Below are 20,578 nucleotides of genomic sequence, written 5' to 3'. Positions count from 1 at the left end.
CACATGATTATACCGCAGTGAATGCAAGTTTTCTTTGTATGATTCTCATTCCTTTTTTGCATTACTTTATCTGAATGCTTATGGGTGTACATTGCAGCCCTACAGGAAGTTGCTTTTACTGTCGAACTGTGCTGCTTTACTTCTGTAGCTTTCGGGTGAGGAAGGAAGCCGATGTAAAAATGCCTTACTTGTCCGTTTCAAGTCTTTAATGGTTATACGCTGCTCTCTGTACAGGTAAAATACATATTGCATAGATGTGTCGTAAGGTCAAATAATGCAGGCACAGGAAAGCCATTAGCCAATGTATATTGAAGTCTGAAAATGGAATTGGGATCATGTTGGTTTGCAGGCTAAGATTGTCTACAAGTGCTACAAGCACTTTCTGTAGGGATGTGTGAAATTTGTATGGATTTTGAGATTCTTAAATGTTTTGGGGGGTTTTTTGCCACTCCCTTTCTCTTTGTCAGCTTGACGGCTCAGATTCACAGAAGACAAATTAGCAGACACCCAGCCGCCCCTCCCCCCCCGGCTGCTTCTCCCCCAGCCGTGACACTGGAGTGGTTATGAGCACTGCACTCCTGTCATTATTCTCCTGATCTCTGCAGACAGAGGGTGACTAGCACACGATCCATATATATCCACCGGAGATGTGGAGAGTGTCTACAGTCCCTGGAGAGGGTGAATAATCCTGCTTCTCCTGGGCTGCCTCCACTGGGCCTGTTGTGCTGTGCCTCCTCACTGTGACAGGCTTCTTAAGGAATTGTCGGAACAGGAAGACTGGGGACTGGCAGAGGGGCATGGATGTGGTAGAGTCGGGGCTCCCTGCGGTGTAATACTTATTGTGGGGCACTCCCTTTTTATACGGGCTCTTTATTTTAAGTTTAATGAAGCCGATGAGAAGCCTTTATCTGTTTTCTCGTCTCCTGACCCTGCTCTCTCCGTGTTTGGGTATGTTGTGGGAGGAGCCTGTTTCACGCTGGCCTCAGTCGCTTTGATCTCAGGGGATCAAACGTCCCCGGGCGCCGTGGCCTCGGCCCTGCTCACACCTCCAGCTGCGCCTGTCCCTCCCCCCCTCAGGAGGGCCCTCCGCCTCCCTTCATCGCCTTCTGTCTGACCAAGTCACCGAGTTCACGTGTTATTGGGGGAAAGGTTACTATCGGTTTTTTGGTTGTTTTTTTTGGAGTACATCTTCGTGAGAGTTTATCATGTTTTGTGCTTTCGAGCTATTGAAGACACTTAAGCTTTTGTCCCTTACAAGAGTATCTACTGTTCTTTTCTACAGTACTACAGTAATTATAATCTTTGTATGGCAGATGAGTTTTTTCTGTATATGTGGGTAGAAAAAATACTGCTATTAAGCTTTCAGGACTTTGCAGTTATTTGCCATGGTTCATTATGGTGCCAATTAAACTGACTTCTTAGTCCGTAGCCTCCATTTAAAGGGTCTGCTAAAGCTTGAAGTAAATTACAGCTTCTGCTGTGCGATAGCGCTGCTGTAGCGCGGCTGTCTCTAATGGCAGGTTTCTTTCGCTGTTGCGACGAACCCCTGAACCCCTCATTAGCCGATCTCGTTCAGGAGCGTGCCTCTCTGTTAATAAGCGCGTGTCGGCTGGGAGCCTGTCTTAAACAAAGTGCCTTTGTAGCAGCTGCTAAAGTGTGGCTAAAGGAAGCAGTTGGGCATAATGCATGGTTTACTGGCTCCATTCTGGTTTTTTGCAGGATGGTGGCTTTCCATTCAAATGTACTTGAACGGGGAGCATGATTTGAACCAACAGTATATGCAGTTCTAAGTAATTTGTAATGTTTTATGAATATCAGCAGAATAATATCTATAATGCAATTGTTTTGCTCGACATTTATGAAACATTACTTGCTTCCCTTTTTGTCAGTCTGTCAAAAACATAAATGTTTCTTATGAAGTTATATCCCATGGGATTAAGCTGTCAGCAATAAGGATTGAAATGGCTAAACTTAGCCAAAATAGTTTTGCCCCTTGTAAGATAAGAGATAAAATGAACTGTGATATTAGGTGTCTGGTTTCATAGTTCCCCCATCAAATGAGTGTTGAATTTTTGCCAGTCATGGCTAGTTGCACCTCACCTGGAGTCCAGCCACTGAAACTCAATTGCGTTCCTCCTCTCGTTTCTGCTTTCCCCTGCCCCCACATGGACGGACCTCATCCCTGCACAATGAATGCAGCGCACATTCCGCCCTTTGGCAATGGGCCAGGGCTCCAGATTAGCCAGCCCTCCGCCGCGCTCCGATGTGCCCCCACATTCTTCGACAGGATGTGGCGCTTGGCACCGCCGCCTCATATGCAATTCAATTTCACGCTAGCGCAAAATTCTTTTAATGCTACATGTCAGTGCTTTCGAGCTCGAGTTCATATCTGGTCCTGATGAATGTTTCTCTCAAGAGCAAGTCACATAAGGGTTGGGCTGAAATCAGTCTGAATAACGGAAACCCTGGACCGCTAGTATCCTTTCCTGAATGTGACCTTTGTGGGCTGCGAGCTCAGTACGTCCCCCTCGAATGCAGGGGACTTGTCTCAATGCAGAGTAATGATCATAATTGGTATTCTGGTGGGCTTTGCCAAACAGCTGAGTACACATACTGCTGCTTGCATCTGGCCAGGAAGTGATCTCAAAGCATCCCTATTGCTCAATCTAGCCATTATCTCTGATGTGGCTGGGCTTTAACATTCAGGACAAAGGTGCATTCAGACGGCACCGCACTCAACTTTTGGATAATTCATGGGAGGATGTTTACGGATGGAATTTGTCACACTTAAGAATTTGGCATCACTCTTCTCAGAAATATTGCAACTATCACAAGCTCAGGACTTGCTATTTTTTGAAACGTGATCTGGATCAAGAGGTCTGGTGTTGACAGTGATCACGACTATGAGGGATACATTAAGTCTTAGTACACCTGGAGTGTTTCAGTTAAAATAATTAATAGATTCTTGCTTTTTTTGTGATATGTCTTAAGTTTCTAAATGAATTGGTTGAAGCTATTAAAAAGTCCATAGCAAAGTGCAATTACTACTTTGAATTTGAACAGGGGCAATGATAAGGGGAAACGCCAGTTAGAATTGTTGGCTATACCAAGTGTCAGTGGATAATTTTTCGCAAGGTGCATCCAAACGGTCACTTTTGGTGGTTTCGCTTTTAGGAGGAGATGAAGCTTCAGAGCTCTTTTGGTGTAATGACTGGTTTTACTTGTGTAACCTTCAGAATGTAGCATCTTTAGGTGTGTCATACATGTAGATAAGGTGTCCTTTTGTGTACTTTCAGCCTTCCTGAGGACTACAAGTGTGGGAAATCTCTGGGGCCCGTGGAGTCGCTGCAGGAGCACCCGCAGTGCCCTGACAAAATTCTCATTGGCTACAGCAGAGGTCTGGTGGTACTGTGGGACCAGAGTACGCGACAGGTGGTCAACCTGTTCTTAGGGAACCAGGTGTGTGGTCTTGCTGCCTCCCGGCATTCTCCATATATTGTTTGTGTGTCTCCGAGTGTGCGCGTAAGTGTACACCATGCACATGTACGCTACGCACATATATACACTGCATATGCATACTCGCATGTAGTTTAAACAGGGACTAACCACTGCAGCTGCTTCACCTGTACTCATTCAGTTACATCACGCATGACTTCAAGTGCAGTCTGACTGACAAGGTTTTCTCCAGTCTGCTCCTGGAGCACACACTGTACAGAATCTGACTCAAGTGTTTACCACAGCGTCTTCTGTAGCTTTTTTTTTTTTACAATGGCTGTCAACGTTACTGCTGCTCTGCTGTCTCAGCGGCGACAGACGAGAGGATTCTAGAATGGCGTACTATTTATGCCTTATTGTGTCGGTTTTATTGATAGCATTTTATTTTAGTTAATAAGAGAGTCTTACAAATGATTTTTAAAAATGTTTTATTGGTTTTGTCTGGTAAATTCAGTACCGAGGGTTGGTGTCCTCAAGAGCAGGGGTTGAGAGCCCATATGTGGCCCTTGGTCAGCATTGTGACCATATTATTTACTTTAAATTTAAGTATAGCCTACTTGCGCATATATATTTTTTTTTATAAAAAATATATATATATATATATATATATAGGCATAGAGCCTTGAATATAAATGTAAATATAAAAAAATAAAGCAAGCATTGCAAATGTTTTCATCTTTAAATTTAAGGGTTGCTTTAGTTGTGATCTCCTAAAGCCACATGTATGCATATAGCATTATGAATTAAAATTTAATCATAGTGAATCAGTTTAGGTTTTAATTTAAGTTTGCAGTCTGCCTGTTTCTCGTGATTAGAATAAAATGAAACTTGAATGAAAAATTACACTAGTTAGTAAATTCATAGATTAGTAAATGTCCTTCGTTGTGTTTGTCTTAGTTTTCTATAGTTTTCTGGTCAAGACCCAGCCAAAGCTGACATTGTGTGCGTGTGCGTGTGTGCGTTCGGGTGTGTCTGCGCGCGCGTGTGTGTGTGCGCGTGTGCACGTGCATGTGTGCGTGCATGCACTCGGGTGTGTGTGTGTGTGTGCGCGTGCGTTCGGGTGTGTCTGTCGTGTGTGTCTCTGTGTGTGTGTGTCTCTGTGTGTGTGTGTGTGTGCGCGCGTGCATGCGTTCGGGTGTGTCTGTGTGTGTGTGTGTGTGTGTGTGTGTGCGCGTGCATGCGTTCGGGTGTGTCTCTGTGTGTGTGTGTGTGTGTGTGTGTGTGGCTGTTCTACTGCCTTGTGCATTTGGGCGTTCAGCAGTTGGAAAGCCTGTCATGGGAGCGCAGCGGCAGGACTTTCGTCAGCTCCCACAGTGACGGGGGGTACATGGTGTGGGCAGTTAACAGCAGCAGCCCCCGCACCCAGCAGCCCATCACATCCACCATACCGTACGGTGAGCACCTGCACCCGCTGCCCCCAGTGCATCCGAGATACACAGCCTTCAGGCCATGCAAGTGTGACTACACGTCAGCCAAGTGTCTATATCTGTCTGTTGTTTGGCATAGTAATAAAAAGAATGTACATATACATAACTTGGTATGCCAAACATCTTTCTGTATTTGTGCAGACATGGCTTATTGCAATTTTTTAAAAATGGTGCCTGCTGAATATTTAAAGAGATTCCTATGAGGTTGAAGTGCAATTCGCTACATACATCTTTATGCGTCATGGTGATTTTCAGAGCTTAGAGAATATACTTAAATTGAAGGTTGCATCATGGACATGTAATATTTATAATTATAAACTATATAATTATAGAAATGTATAAATATAGAAATTATCTTTTGAGTTTGTTGAGGGTGGAATATTTTCTGTATGAACATATTGTTGCATCTCTTCTGAATCTTAGTTTGTCTGTGACAGTTTATGAACTGGTGCTTGTGAATGGGCAGATTCTAGATGAGAATCATAGTTAATGAGATTTAGGGGAAGTCCATGAATTGGTCTGAAGTGGACTGAATGGATTACCATGGTAGGGTAGAAAGCTGAGGTAATTTAGAAGGGAAAGAGTTGCATGCAACAGCAGGGGTGGTATAGAAGATGGCACTATGAAATGGCATCATTTATATTTTAAATCTTGAAGATATCGCTCATAACTGACAAGCAAACATATGTGAATTAATTCATTTCTTTGGGAGCTTTCATTCTCATTCTTTTAATTCCTTTTGACCTCTTAAATTGTGCATCGCATTAAAAAGTCTATTCTTGCTATTCATGCACATGCATATAATTTGAGGGAACAGTGTGTTAAATCTTCTCTGGTCCTTTAAGAATATAAATAAAAGTTAAGTGCTTTCACAACTAGGTGTTATGGTAATGGCACAGTTTTCCTGCCTGTTTGAATTGGTGACAACACGTGCTTAACTACAGAACAGTGTGCCAGTGTACCTGTGTTTGAGCTTCGACCTGACAATGCCGTTCTTTTCTGCCTCTCAGGCCCCTTCCCCTGCAAAGCAATCAACAAGATTCTGTGGAGGACGACAGAATTAGGGTAAGTATCGCTTTGCGTAATAGCAGACAGAAAACTACTAAAGTGGAGCATTTCATTTAAAGGTCGGTTTCCATGTTTTCTTTTTGTGATCTATGTAAAGCTCTGCTTAGTTCTTACAATGTTAACCATAATATGGTTTTGGGAATGTTATATTATCAGTGCACTGAAAAACAAATGTCATAAACTTCAGTGGTCACCCAAAAAAAATGTGTATTTTTTTATTTCATAGTTTACACACATCAGATTAAAAAAATGTAATTGGGTGACACGTTCATAGTATACATATGCTTTTGTGTTGACATTAAATATTTATATTTAAAAATTCCAGAGCCTCCTTCGTACTGTTGAGTATTGAGCACAGGGTGTTAGACTAAACTGTTCTTGACTGTTACAGACCTACCTGTGTACTGTTCAGTGTTGAGTGCAGGGTGTGAGACTGATCTCTTCTTGACTGTTCCAGAGCCCCCTTCGTGCTGTTCAGTGGAGGCATGCCCAGGGCCAGCTATGGGGACAGACACTGTGTAACTGTGCTGCAGGAGAAGACTCAAGTCACTCTGGACTTCACGTCTCGCGTTATCGACTTCTTCACCATCTACAACACAGACAGTGAAAAGGGTGAGTGAGCTGTCAAAGGATTCTTGTCCAGTAATATTAGGGAAACATTTGTGAGATTGTTCACTTGTCAATCATGTAAAATGAGAACATTTTCCTGTTGGAAATAGAGGCATTTTGCAGCTGTTTTGAACACCTTTAAATTGTTTTCTCAGAGTTTGATGACCCCACTGCCTTGGTGGTCCTGTTGGAAGAAGAACTTGTTGTGATTGACCTCCTGACCACTGGGTGGCCCACCATCCCTTCTCCGTACCTCGCTCCGCTGCACTCCTCTGCCATCACCTGCTCTTGTCACATTTCCAATGTGCCAACCAAGCTGTGGGAGAGGGTGATAAGCGCTGGGCAGCATCAGAGCCAGCCACAGACCCACATGGTAAATCGATTGCTTAGGCAAGGCAATCATGACCATGCGATCTGAAAACCGAAATGGATCTACATCTCAGACTTCCAAAAACGTTAGCGTGACTCTAGACAACAAGCTGCCACTCACGGCTACTGTAGCATCAGTGAGCCAGGTTTATTCTATAATATCTCATAAAGCTGCCCTGTTTTCACTACCAGGTTGTTACTCAGGTGCTAGTCCACTCCAGCCTGGACCATAACTCTCTACTAGCAGGTCTTCCTGCTTGTGACTCTTGGCCTTTAGCTCTTCCAAAGTGCTTCTGTTTGACTTGTTATAAGGCCTCCCAAAATATTTGCTGTACATATTCTGATTTCTACTAGGTCTCCCTCCACTGGTTACCAGTTGTGGCTCAGTAGTGTTGGTTCTGACCTATCAGGTGCCAACAGGGGCAGCTCTGCTTATCTGCAGGCGGTTAACAAATGCTGCATCCATTATTGTTTCCATTTGTGTGAATTCATACAATTTATATATTACAGCACTTCCTGTGATGTTGTTTAGCATTGATTGCTACCCAATTTTTGTATTTATACTGGTGTTCTTCTAACCATATTATAAGCACTATCTTGTATGTCACTTGAGATAAGAGCATTGACTAAATAAATCATGTAAATATCCAAGCCCAAACAATGTTAGGAGACAGTTAAATAGTATGGCAGGAGTAACTGCAGTGTTGGCTTAATGTGTACTCTTTCTAGTTTATGGCTTTATTGTACAAATATTAAGACACATATCTTAAGTCCCATGATTTCTCCTAACATAGCTATAATATGATTACTTTGACAGCACCAGGCAGGTATTATTAGTGTGAGTTAAGTATATATGTACACATGAGCTACTGTCATTATTTAACATAACACAATGATTTCTTTCTGAGAACTGATAACATAAGAAAGGTTTCCTTCATTATGAGCGTATGTCTGTATGTACCGTTCTGTGAAGTAGACTCGAAGAACTGCGGTGTCAGAGATTTACGCTATCAAGTCAAGTTTTTGTGTACAGTGCAGTCTTTTATGCATTTTCCTATCTGCATGGCTTGAGCTTGCTGGATGAAAGCAAAATCATAATTAATGTAGCTGCTGCTCAATATTTGATGTCTCTGTTCCCTTCATATTTTAGAAGTGGCCAATCAATGGGGGGAAGAATCTGGCTCCTGATCCAAAACAGAAAGGACTGCTGCTAACTGGGTAAGGATGTGAGACATTCGCTGTGATGTGGTGAATTAGGAGCTGAGGGGCTGTTCTAATAGCAGAAAAAATGGCCTCATTGCTGATTCTACTGAAAGAATAGTAGTTCACCAGAGTGTACTTTTGCCCTTTGAAGACTGCAGGGAACATTTATAAAATGGAAGCCAGTGGGCTTCTCTTTAAATAAAGTGGAGGAGGGTATTTTGCACAGAAAACATGACTAAAATCTGTACAAGGACCGGTTCCTTTCCTAACAGTGCATGCCAAAATAATTAGTTCTGCCCTGGCGTAAGATCAACGATCTTGTTTGTTCTCCTTATCCATTCAGACATGAGGATGGCACTGTTCGCTTCTGGGATGCGTCAGGGGTCTCCCTCAAACCTCTGTACAAACTGAGCACCGCCAACATCTTCCAGACAGACTGTGACCATAATGACAGCCTTGGACAAGCAGGCGAGGAGGAGTGGCCTCCCTTCAGGAAGGTGAGAGCCAGCCAGCCAGCCAGCCATGGAATCACTGTGACAACCCTGCACTGGATTAAGAAATGCTGTGAATGACTCATGTCATTAAGGAAATGGCTGCATACGCTCTTTACGTTTGCTCTTTATTTAAAAAGGTATTTATTTTAATTATTGGGCTTATTTAGCTTCTGTTCTTCCAATGGAAATCTGTTTACAAGCCTTCAGACACACTGGGCTTCATATTCCAGTGTATGATTCTGCGGGTCATGACAGGTGCAAGTCCTGTCACAGACCCTACTGCTTCTCCTCTCTCTTTCCTGCTCTTATGCCTGGCACGGTCCATGCCTCCCTCCTTAAAGCGAACCAGACTATGTTTTGGCACGGTGCGCTCAAGCATATGGGCTTCTCGGTGGAATATTCCCCCTGTTTTCCTCCCTAATTAAAAGCAGACTGCCTGTCTGTTGAATGAGACACTCTGCTTGCATCTGCAGAAGATGAAACGCCGTCATGCTGTGGACTGCCTTCCTGGACATTCCAGCATTTTATTGCATGAGGTTAAAATGCATTCCTTTGTATTGTTTTCATCCATCTTTCCAAATAAGTTACAGGAAGTTCAGCGGGCAGTGGCAGGTGGAACAATATTATCTGATTAATACATGCAGTCAACTCTCTATAATTGAATATGGGATAATTGTATTCTTCATTGTATTGCATTGTAGACAGCTGGTCCTGTTTTACGTCCATTGATTTGACTTATTTCTATTTGGTGTGTGTAAATGGGACTCTAGTTAAAGTTCCAGTGTGTAACTTAGGAGAAATGTGCAGGAGAGCTTGATTTTGGGGGGGGGGGGGGGGGGGGGGGGGGGGGGGAGGAAGGAAGAGGGAATGTTCCACCACCTCCCCCCCCCTTCCCTCAGCTCTCCCTTCAGAGCCCCTCCCTCCAAACACATGCACACAACTTGCCTGACATCTGAGCTCTGGAGAGGGAGGGCATGTGTGAACCATTCTGTGACTATGGCCAATTTCATATAAATCAATGTTTGTTAGAAAAGTACATTTTTGGCTATTTTAGGGCTGCATGTTCTTGGAGTAAAACAATATCTTGGTTTATATAATCTGTAAGTCTTAATGGCAGATTTAGAGCAAAATGAGTGCACTGGAGCTTTGCATCGTTAGGAAGCTAGCCAACATATTGTCACCAGCTACCAGCTACACAGCTACATCACCTCTGCTGCTTTTGTGGCTACAAGCTAATGTATTGGGTTTCATTTTTACTTTACTAGAAAAATCTAATTTCATTATCTGTGTGTCTTAATGTGGAATTCAGAGCAAATAGCTTTAGCTAGCTTTAGCACTATCTTTGCAGTATCTCTGCTCTTACTGTATCTGTGTAGCCCCACCCTGCCTGCTCTGGCATTGCTGTGAACATGCAACGGGATTGACAGACAGGTAGGAAAGGCTCTTTGCAGAGAGCTATCCTGATTGGTTGTTAAGTTTCAGGCAAAGTGAAATTTGGAGCAGCTGATTTTAGAATCTGGGGCAGTCAGAGACCGGATATTTCTCTTAGAGCTTTTCATTTATTGATATCTATTGGTATGGTATGTACAGGAAATTTAAACGAATATGTACAAAGGTGTTCTAAAACAAACTTACATACATACTTCACATTTTTGCATGTAATATTTGTCACTGTCCAGAACAGAAAGTTGACTTTTACTTATGGTGTGTGTGCACTTGCAGGTGTGCGGGCGCGTGAGCGTGTGTGAGAGAGAGAGTGAAAAACAGACAGACGCGGAATGTTAAATATTTAAGTGCAATCTTATTTTCCCTCTGCTCAGTGCCGTTCTGATATGGAAATTGGATGCAGGTGATATCTTATGTCTGAACCTGGTGAGATTCCGATTTTTATTTCTCCTCCCGCTGGCTGCCTGATGCGTTATACCCCTTTGTTTTCACAGGTGGGGTGTTTTGATCCATACAGCGATGATCCCAGGCTGGGAATACAGAAGATTTCACTGTGCAAATACAGTGGGAAGCTGGTGGTGGCAGGAACTGCTGGCCAGGTAAGATTCTGAGGTAATTGCTGTCCTGCAGAAGCCCCACTTTGATAAATATACACATGACTCATAACATGGCTTGTACAGCAGGACCTTTATATTAATGTTATGGCATACTACAGTATCTACAGCATATCAGTCCAGTAAGCATTTCTTATAAATAATGAACAATTAAAGCTTAGGCCTGTATTTAGTAGTAAAATGTCTCTTTTTTTTTTCTTCTTTTTTTCCCCCTCTGCAGGTCCTGGTGATGGACCTTAACGAGGAGAAGTCAGAGCACACAATCAATGTGGCTACTCTGGACATCCTACAAGACAGAGAGGGCTTTACCTGGAAGGGTCACGACCGCTTGGCCCCTAAAAATGGACCAATCAGCTTTGCCCCTGGCTTCCACCCCGTAATCCTAGTGCAGTGCATGCCACCGGCAGCAGTAACCGCGGTAACGCTGCACGCTGAGTGGAATCTCATTGCGTTTGGCACCAGCCATGGCTTCGGCCTGTTTGACTACCACCGCCGCAGCCCTGTGCTGGCAAGGTAACCCCTCGCTCTCCCACAGCCCTGCACTCTTATACAACCTTCCTGCAAGGCCTGTTCACTAGCTGAAGAGAAGGGAGGTCATACAGCCTTGGAGAATTTTGCATATTGTCATTGTAAAGTGGTTTACAAGGATGTTCTACTTCAATGATTCTCTTTAGTGTGCTCTCAAATATAAATATTTGCCTTCATGGTGTCAGGGGTTCTTTATGATTTAACATCAATTTATGATTTATCCCTCTAACCCCCCCTCCAACACTATGAAGACACATATTTTACTGTACCGAAAATTATTCACAACCTTGATAGAGATGAGCAGAAACGACTACACAATAAAATAGTGCAAGTACTGGGCTATATTTTAATTCTCAAGCATGTGGAAAATATTCCACTTTAATAATTCAATAGAATCAACAAAAAATACTTATGAAATCATAAATGCGCTTAATGTTCACTATCTTCTTTCTGCACTCTGTTTGCAAGGATAACACTGCTGCGTTGTCCTCTATATAGTGTTTTATGAGATCTGTGAACATATTGGGGGGGATCTTTTACCACTCCTCGATGCAGAATCTGTCATGATCCTTTTGTCTGCACTTGTGGACTGCCTTCAATTCAAACCACAAATGTTTTGATCAGGTTCAGGTCTGGAAACTGAAATAATCATTGCAATACAGCAGTTTTGTGGTCAGCTGGCCATTTTGCTGTTTCTTTTTAGGTATGCTTGGGATCATTTTCTTTCTGAAAGATACATTTCCTGACAGGGAACCAGATTTCTGGCCAAAATGTATTAATTCTTCCTGGAGTTCATGATTCCATACACACTACATTTCCAAAAGTATGTGGACACCTGAACATCACACCCATATATATACTTGCTGAACTCATTCCAAAACCGTGGGCATTTATATGGAGTTCGACCCCCCGTTTCTTCTGTAAAAGTGTCCATGCTTCTGGGAAGGCTTTCCAATAGATTTTGGAATATGGCTGCATATTCGTTTCCATTCAGCCACAAGAGCATTAGGGAGGTTGGGCACTGATGTTGGGGGTAAGGTCTGGCTCGGAGGCGACATTCAAATTCATCTCAAAGCTGTTTGATGGGGTAGAGGTCAGGACTCTGTGCGGGCCAGTCGAGTTCTTCCCCACCAAACTCCGCAAACCATTTCTTTATGGACCTTGCTTTGTGCAACAGGCAAGGGCCTTCCCCAAAACTAAGGGGCCTAGCCCAAACCATAAAAACAGCCCCAGACCATTATTCCTCCTCCACCAAATTTTACAGTTGGCACTATTCGGGCCAGAACAGTTGGCATTATGCATTTCGCCAAAACCCAGATTTATCCATCAGACTGCCAGTTAGTGAAGTGTGATTCATCGTTCCTGAGAGCACTGCTCCTGAGTCCAATGGCGGTGTGCTTTACACCACTCCAGCCGACGCTTGGCATTGCAAATAGTGACCTAAGGCTTGTATATGGCTGCTCGGCTATGGAAACCCATTTCACAAAGCTCTTGACGAATGGCTCTTGTGCTGACGTTGTTTCCAGGGATAGTGGCGAATTCTGGAATTCTGCAGCGAGTGTTACAACCGAGGACAGGTCATTTGTATGCGCTACACACTTCAGCACTCGGCGGTCCTGTTCTGTGAGCTTGTGAGGCCTACCACATCATTGCTGAGCTGTTCAGTACAACCCATTCTACTGCCAATGTTTGTCAATGGAGATTGCATGGCTGTATGTTTGATTTTATGCACCTGTTAGCAATGGGTGTGGCTGGAATAGCTGAGATCACTAATTAGGTGTCCACATACTTGTAGTGTATCTTTAACAAGAGCCCTAGGCCAGTAGTTGATAAAACAACCCATTGACATCATCATAGGTACAGAATTATTTTTAACATAAGTGTCCTTCAGAAGCCAAACCCACTGCTGGTGTACATGACCAAAAAGCTCATTTTTTGTCTCATCTGACCATAACACTTGCTTCCAGGCAAAGTTCCAATGCCATTTGGCGAACTCCTGAAGCTTTTTTTGTTGATTGCCCTCAATAGAGGCTTTTTGTCTGGAAACCCTGCCCAAATACTTACTGGCCGAGGTGGTATCTGTGGCCCTTGGATGGTTTTTTTCTATATTTATTTGTTACCATCTCCTGACTACTGAAGGAACAGCCCTTTGTCTTGTTCTGCAATTTCTTGGCCTTTCCCCATAGTGACGGATGAATCTTACGTGGGTGAAACCTCAGTGGAAGAGGAAGCTATGCTTACATTTCCCTAAGATGGTTAACTTTACAAAACAAAAGCATATCTACATTAACATGCTACTTTTTAATTAAAATGGGGGTGGATAATTGTGACGTTTTTGGAAACAATAAGTACTTTTGAAATTTTTTTTCTCTGATAATTGTGTTTGTGTAAAAGAACATACTTTTTCCTTTTTTTAGCTCACAATACAGCTCATTACTGTACTGTATTTATTTTCATAGCCATCTTTGCTCATCCGTATCAAGGTTGTTAACACTTTTGTAGGGCACTTTTGTATGTTTCAGGGCATGGCATCAGGTTGAAGGTGGGTATTTGTGTGTGCTGAGTGCTTTGCTGACTTGTTCCAGATGTACACTGCACCCCAATGACTCGCTGGCCATGGAAGGGCCCCTGTCAAGGGTCAAGTCATTGAAGAAGTCTCTGCGTCAGTCCTTCAGAAGAATCCGAAAGAGCAGAGTTTCTGGCAAGAAGCGAGTCTTGGTCAACAGTCCAACCAGCAAAGTGAGCTTCCAATACAGCACGAAGGGTTCCATTTAGATGCCAGATACGGCCTCCTATTTTAAATGTAAACAGTTGAACTGTAACAAGCCTTTAATATTTGGTACCAGAGAACCAAAGGATGGCTGTTTTGTAGGCAGGGCGTGAGGGTGATGGCGCTCCTCTCTCACAGGTGCACGAGGCCAATGCCCAGCTGGCAGAGCAGGCGGGCCCTCATGATGTGGAGATGGCGCCGGTGCAGAGGCGGATAGAGCCCCGCTCCGCTGATGACTCTCTTTCCGGAGTGGTGCGCTGTCTATGTTTTGCTGACACGTACCTTAGAGACGGTAAGGCCATGAATTGCCACCTATTCATGTTTACATTATAGGCCAGGGTTCTTCAATTAATTACTAATTGTTCATTTTTATGGGTTTTTTTGTTGAACCTGCTTAAAGATATAGTCTGTGTTACATGTATGCCTATGTACACAACGTTTATAGGAGAGCTGAAGTCCTTTGCCTTGTTTTACCTCTCTTTAATGTTTCATAATCATCTCACAGCAAATCATATTTAAATTATGTTCAAAGCAGAATCCCTGCATGGGTACTCTTGGTGTGTTTTGTGATATACTGGGGTTGAATTTGACCTTATCAGGCTGTGGAACTTAAATATGGTGCTATTAATTTTCCACACACTTGCTTTGGCGCTGTGCTTTCCTTGTGTGGGCTGAAATGTTGGCAGAGGTTCTCGTATTCTCTGCTTTACTCGTGGATTAAACGACCAATGAACAAATCCAACCCCAGACCACCACTGCAGACTAAACATACCGTGTTGCACTAGATTCTCTTCTCTGTGCTAATTTTAAACAATGTGGTAGTTATTATAATTCAATTTTGGAAGCCTTGAGTATTTTCTCATTCCTGGTTCTCTGGCTAGTTGCGTGGGAGGGCTCAGGCTTTGGTGCGAAAACTGCCTGCGTTTATGGGCAGTCCACACTTCTGCCTGTACGATGGTGTAACCTTGAGTTGCCAGCAAATTTATTTTTATGATTCAATTAAGCAAAAAAATGGATGAGCCAGTTTACAGAACACACACTTGAAGCTTCAGTGCTTTGGGGTCAGTGGGAGGTAAAATCTCCCTGAGAAATACAGCGATTTTGGAGGTCAGTTTTTCTCCAGTGCTCTCTAGTTTCAGGTTCCATGGGATAAGTCCAATGTGGAAAGCATTTTGTGGCTTCTTGTGGTTTCTTTGCAAAACACTGTCTTGAATTAAGTATTGTTTAAACCACCTGATGAGCCTCACATTACGAGTAGTCCTTGCACTTATGGGAATAATGTTCTGGGAAAAAATACTGTAAAATGTAATTATATAGATGAAATCTGGTTTTCTTCTAGCAACACAAGTTACAGTAGATGGCTTTGTCCTTGACTAGAGCCTGACCCCCCAGCTGTGTATAGAAATGACGATAAATGCTGTATATTTCAACAACTACTTAATACACTATATATTATACACAGCATGTGGTAGAAAGACAAGCTCAAGGTACACAGAGTTCACTTCCGAATCTACAGACTCAGGTCTTTCCATGTCAGCCACAAAGACCTACATGCTGTCTTATTAGCAGTGCATTGCAATGTGGCTGTGTTTTTATTGCATTAGTATTACAAGCTATGTACATTTTCCTTCTGGTTCATGAGAAATAGTTTTAGCAAAATGTGATCACATTGGCTTTTCCTCTAATTCACTGGCACATCACTAAAGGACTGCTTTTGCATTTCAAAGGCCATGGTAAGTATTGAATAATAATGAGGCAATTCAAGAAAATTGCACTGCAACACAACGATAAGCAGACTGGCTCTGTGATGTAGAGTTGTTGTCATGCTGTAAGTATGAGGATCCAGTGCATCAAGTAGGAACATAGTACAGAAGAGCAGGCTGTAACTGTAAAATGACTGTAAGAAGAGGATTGAAGTATTTGGATGATCTATAAAAGGACTTTTTTGTGGAGCTTTGCCCAGTCTGTTCAGACAGACTGATCTCAGTAGGCACATTCAGAGTGGTGGAAACATTTGGGCAGAGTGTCAGGCAGCGGTCTGATGTGGGCGTCCCACTCCCTCTGTGCCCCTGCAGGGTCTCACCACGGGCCCACCATGTGGGCGGGCACCAACTCGGGCTCGGTGTACGCGTACGCCCTGGAGGTGCCCTCACAGGAGAAGTTCTCTGAGCAGAGCGTGGAGGCCGTGCTGGGAAAGGAGATCCAGCTGATGCACCGAGCGCCCGTGGTTTCCATCGCCGTGCTGGACGGGCGGGGAAACCCCCTGCCCGAGCCCTACGAGGTGTCGCGGGACCTGGCCAAGGCCCCCGACATGCAGGGCAGCCATTCGGTCCTCATCGCCTCCGAGGAGCAGTTCAAGGTGACCGCCCCACACACCCTGACCATCTGTTAACATGGCCTCCATTTTGTATAAAGGGGCGAAGCACGATGTACACATTTACTTAAGCATGCCCCCCCTCTCATGCACACACACGCAGGTGTTCACGCTACCCAAGGTCAGCGCCAAGACAAAGTTCAAGCTGACAGCCCACGAGGGCTGCCGGGTGCGCAAGGTGGCGCTGGCGAGCTTTGGCAGCGTGTCGGCAGACGAGTACAGCGAGAACGGCCTGGTGTGCCTCACCAACCTGGGCGACATCCACGTGTTCAGCGTGCCCGCGCTCCGGCCACAGGTCCGCTACGACTGCATCCGCAAGGAGGACATCAGCGGCATCGCCTCCTGCGTCTTCACCAAAACAGGGCAGGGTGAGCGTGTACCCCCCCATCCCTCCGCACAGCCAAAGCCTGTTCTGGTTAGGGGCTCTGGTGCAGGTCCCTTTTCTGCACATTTTTGGAGGACTGCCACCTTCCCCAGCCATTGCTGTGGTTTTGTAAGAGGTGCAAAGTGCAAGATAAATCATCCATCGGTTGACATTGAGTGGGTCTGAGAACAATTAACAGCTTTTTACAACTTGGGATTTGCAGTTGTGGTTGGAACAAAATCCGGCATACTCAGGGGTGCCCTGGGACTTTGAGAACCCCTGATGTGGAGTGTGCCGTGCATGTAAAATTTCAAAGATATTTTGTAGTTCTGTACTCTGCTGATCTCAAAGAGGAGGATTTGTTTCTGGGTACAAAAGCAACCGCATTTTAATTATAAACAAACACTGTAACAATACACTGAAAAAATGCAATACTTATGTAATAATTGGCATACTGCCTAGTATGATTGTCGAAATTGTAATATCAGTTAAATATTTGTACTGAATTGCAAATCTGAGAGCAGAAGTGGCAACTATTTTGTTGTAATGTTTGGAGTGGCTGCAAATAAGGTCTGGAGCTTCTCACTCTGTGATCTCTTTTAGTTCATTAATTATGAATGATACAAACGGTGTGCGGTAGTTATGGAGTTGATGTGTTTCTTTCCGTCAGGGTTCTACCTGATCTCCCCCTCGGAGTTCGAGCGGTTCTCCCTGTCAGCACGAGTCATCACTGAGCCTCTCTGTTCTGTGGATATGGACCGACCTCATCGCCACACGGCTCTCAGGTGACTGCTGACAGGACTGTGCCTGACCCAGTTATTCATCTCAGAGAGTTCAGTTTGATTCTGTGCTTAATTAAATATTGTACCCTGAATACGAGTACGCTTAGCACAGTGAGGGCAATTGGGTAATTGTCACACATGCACTGTTGCAGACCTATCAACTGTTAATGAATTAAAACTGATGCGTATGGACTATTTGTACTACTCAAAATGATGAAAAAACATCCCAATAGCTGCTTGCGAGGTGTACAATATAGGTAATGTACAGCACTGTCAGTCAGAAGCTGATCAGAACTGCTGTGGCACGGACAGAGCATCTTGATCTTGATCTGAAACTGCACGATTTTATTCATTGTGTATTCTTTTAGTTTTGGTTGAAGACTTGGGTGTTCGTTGTATTTTTGTTTAATTTATAGTATACAGTTTTTTGTAATTAATTTCATAGGTCTTTGTATCAAAGTGAGGTTTTTAGATGTTTGTTTGAATGGGAAGGATCAGTTTTCCCAGGTTCAGTAAGACTCCCATTTGAACTGGAGGCGACTGTAGGCAGAGATGCTTTTATTGCTCTGTACTGCAGGGATGCTTTTTAACAGCTCCTCGGCTCTGGGTGTGAGATGACTCCTTTGTTGAGGAGGAGGGAGGGAGTGAACAGCACATTCCATTAACACAGCAGTCTCGAAGTAATCTTTCAGTGTTTATCTGAAACCAGCAATAACAAGACAAAGACTGCCTTAATGTTTCTTTACCCCGTTGCCTTTAGAAATGACAGTTAGGTTTATGGGCCCAATGATGTGTGGCCTTTATTTCAGCGAGCATTTTAGTGCTGACACACAGAGACTCAAATTTCATTTTGCTGCTTGTTTAGCTGGTGTAAGTGTGGTGTACTAGCTGTGTGTAAAAACATGTTTCACCATTAAAAACACAATATAACTAGATGAATGGTTGCCCAGGAAAGCAAAAATCTGTCTTGAGCTGCTCCAAATCAAAAAGCGACCACTCCATACATTTTTTTGTTTACTGGGCCATAAATACCGGTCCCATTTTGTATTCTGCTGACCTACTGGGAGACATGATACACGGGCAGGCTGCTGGTGTACATGGATCATGTGGGTTTATTATTCTAAGCGTGCTCCTGAGAGAAGAGCACACAGCTCTCTGAGCAGCACAGCACATCACTGAGGTGCTGAGCACTTTGCCTACAGTTCTGTTCCCTCTACTTTACACCACCACACTGATTACAACCTAAGGGAATCTCAAATATTTGAACTCCTCTCTATGGAGGAGGAGAGGAATGGGGGTGGCAGCTGGGGTCAAGTATGCTCTTGGGTGGTGGGCTGGTTGTAACTTAGGAGACCAGACTCCTTTCACAGTTTAATTTCCCTCGTACAGACATGGGTTCTGTTGTGATGGAGGTGGATGCCTTGTTGGCAACTTATGGAATCAGTGAAAAGTTGTGACGTTGTGTGTAGGCCTGAGATCGACCCTGTGCATGTTGACATTTTATTTCAGGGATGGAAACGATTGTTGTGCTAGAAACAGCTGACAGTATGTCAGGCAAATCACATTATTGTGCTATGACCACTAAGCCTTAGAATGACTTTGCTCTGCAGATGAATCTGTACTGTAACGATCTGTCACTGTTTAATCCTGCAGCAATGCGACTACATCAATTCAGGCCAACGGTACACACAAAATACAGTCCGCAGGAGAGAGTCATTCCCTTGGGGAAGCAGAAGGTAAGGCTTTAAGGCATTCTATTTTTTGTATACATTGGAGAAAGACATGGTGTTTATCATGTACTGAAAGACAAACACATTCTGCTTTATTGCATTTCCCTAGACCCCTTTGGGTGTAAAAACAAATATCATATGTACAATCCAAGCAAACTATGTCTTAACTGTCATGTAATTCTAATAGCTACACCTTGTTAGTTTTACTGTTGGCTCCAGATAAAATACCATTGCATGTGGTATTTTACAGGGATGCTGTGATTGTCAGTAAATCACTAATGAATTTGCTGCGGTGCACTGGTACAGAGCTTATTGGTGCTGTAGCAGGTAGACTCTCTGCGACTCTGGAAAATGGGTTCAAATTGTCCAGCAGTTGTTTGTATAAGTTGCCCCACCACTCCCGGTGGTTCTGGTCCGGATTCCCATTGCAAAATGACGGGGTAGGTTGTTTGAACTAACGCTCGCTCCTACGACTATAACTCTTGCAGCAGCTGAGGTAAATATCCTGGGTTAGGTTTAAGACCCCTGTCTCCTGGGCCCTGCTTGACTATTGATTTTTCTGCCTTTTTTTTTTCCTCCTGGATTTAATCGGCTACCGTTCTTTCCCAACCCCGCTTTTAATCAGAGAAGATGAATCACCTGGGAGTGTCTCAGGAGTGTCCATGGCAACACCCCACAGACGTTCTCTCCAGTCAGCCCTAATAATAAAACTTCCATTAAAGATTCATGAGGGAAAATTCCACTTTGTGAAAACTTTTTTTTCCTCCATAGAAAAGTAGGAACTGAAATATAGTGAACAACAAAATTCTTGTCTCAGCTCTTGCTTTATTCAGTCTTGTTCTCTTGTGATTCAAATTTTGAGCCTTTGGGTTCCAAGATAAACAGGTCAGTATGCCAGTTGAGAGTAGTTTGCAAAAGGCCCGTTAAGTTTTTGTTGTAGTCCACAGTGGAGATGCTTGACTTGTGGATTATGTCTTCATACTGTACCCACCTGACAGCCTAATTTATGCTATCAGAACCTGGATACCACCCTGCCTGGCCGACACTGCTGTCATGTATACTGTGTGCATAATGCTTGTTGTTCCAGGCGGAAGGGCAAGGAGGAAGGTAATGGAAAACGCCCTCCTGACGGACCGTAGTATGTATACAAGCTCTGAGGCCAAAACACACATCCTCCCTGGCAGCCATATTGTACTGAGTGGTGTTTGGGGGGGAGGGGGGGCATTAGCATTCCTTCACTGCAGTGTCTGCTCTCTGAGGGTGATACTGAGGACTGAATATAGTCATAAGATTAGGCTTGTAACT

The 20,578-nt window shown here is 43.7% G+C and overlaps 1 protein-coding gene across 1 annotated transcript in view; it reads left to right on the top strand.

The window, feature by feature from the left end:
* The window catches only part of LOC118220931 (lethal(2) giant larvae protein homolog 1-like), a 57,399-nt gene that overhangs the window by 25,693 nt on the left and 11,128 nt on the right, over positions 1-20,578 (top strand). Inside the window, exons 6-20 of the mRNA XM_035405403.1 lie at positions 3,297-3,459; positions 4,754-4,889; positions 5,933-5,987; positions 6,448-6,602; positions 6,755-6,972; positions 8,119-8,186; positions 8,515-8,668; positions 10,606-10,710; positions 10,946-11,238; positions 13,839-13,992; positions 14,162-14,315; positions 16,099-16,382; positions 16,501-16,765; positions 17,432-17,546; positions 19,197-19,279. Of these exons, the coding sequence (XP_035261294.1) occupies positions 3,297-3,459; positions 4,754-4,889; positions 5,933-5,987; positions 6,448-6,602; positions 6,755-6,972; positions 8,119-8,186; positions 8,515-8,668; positions 10,606-10,710; positions 10,946-11,238; positions 13,839-13,992; positions 14,162-14,315; positions 16,099-16,382; positions 16,501-16,765; positions 17,432-17,546; positions 19,197-19,279 (2,402 nt within the window). The remainder of the gene's footprint in view (positions 1-3,296; positions 3,460-4,753; positions 4,890-5,932; positions 5,988-6,447; positions 6,603-6,754; positions 6,973-8,118; positions 8,187-8,514; positions 8,669-10,605; positions 10,711-10,945; positions 11,239-13,838; positions 13,993-14,161; positions 14,316-16,098; positions 16,383-16,500; positions 16,766-17,431; positions 17,547-19,196; positions 19,280-20,578) is intronic.

This window comes from Anguilla anguilla, chromosome 2, assembly GCF_013347855.1.
Source record: "Anguilla anguilla isolate fAngAng1 chromosome 2, fAngAng1.pri, whole genome shotgun sequence".
In the NCBI taxonomy this organism is placed as follows: Eukaryota; Metazoa; Chordata; class Actinopteri; order Anguilliformes; family Anguillidae; genus Anguilla; species Anguilla anguilla.
Note: the sequence above shows the minus strand (reverse complement) of the source record. Positions and strands in the feature narration are given on the sequence as shown.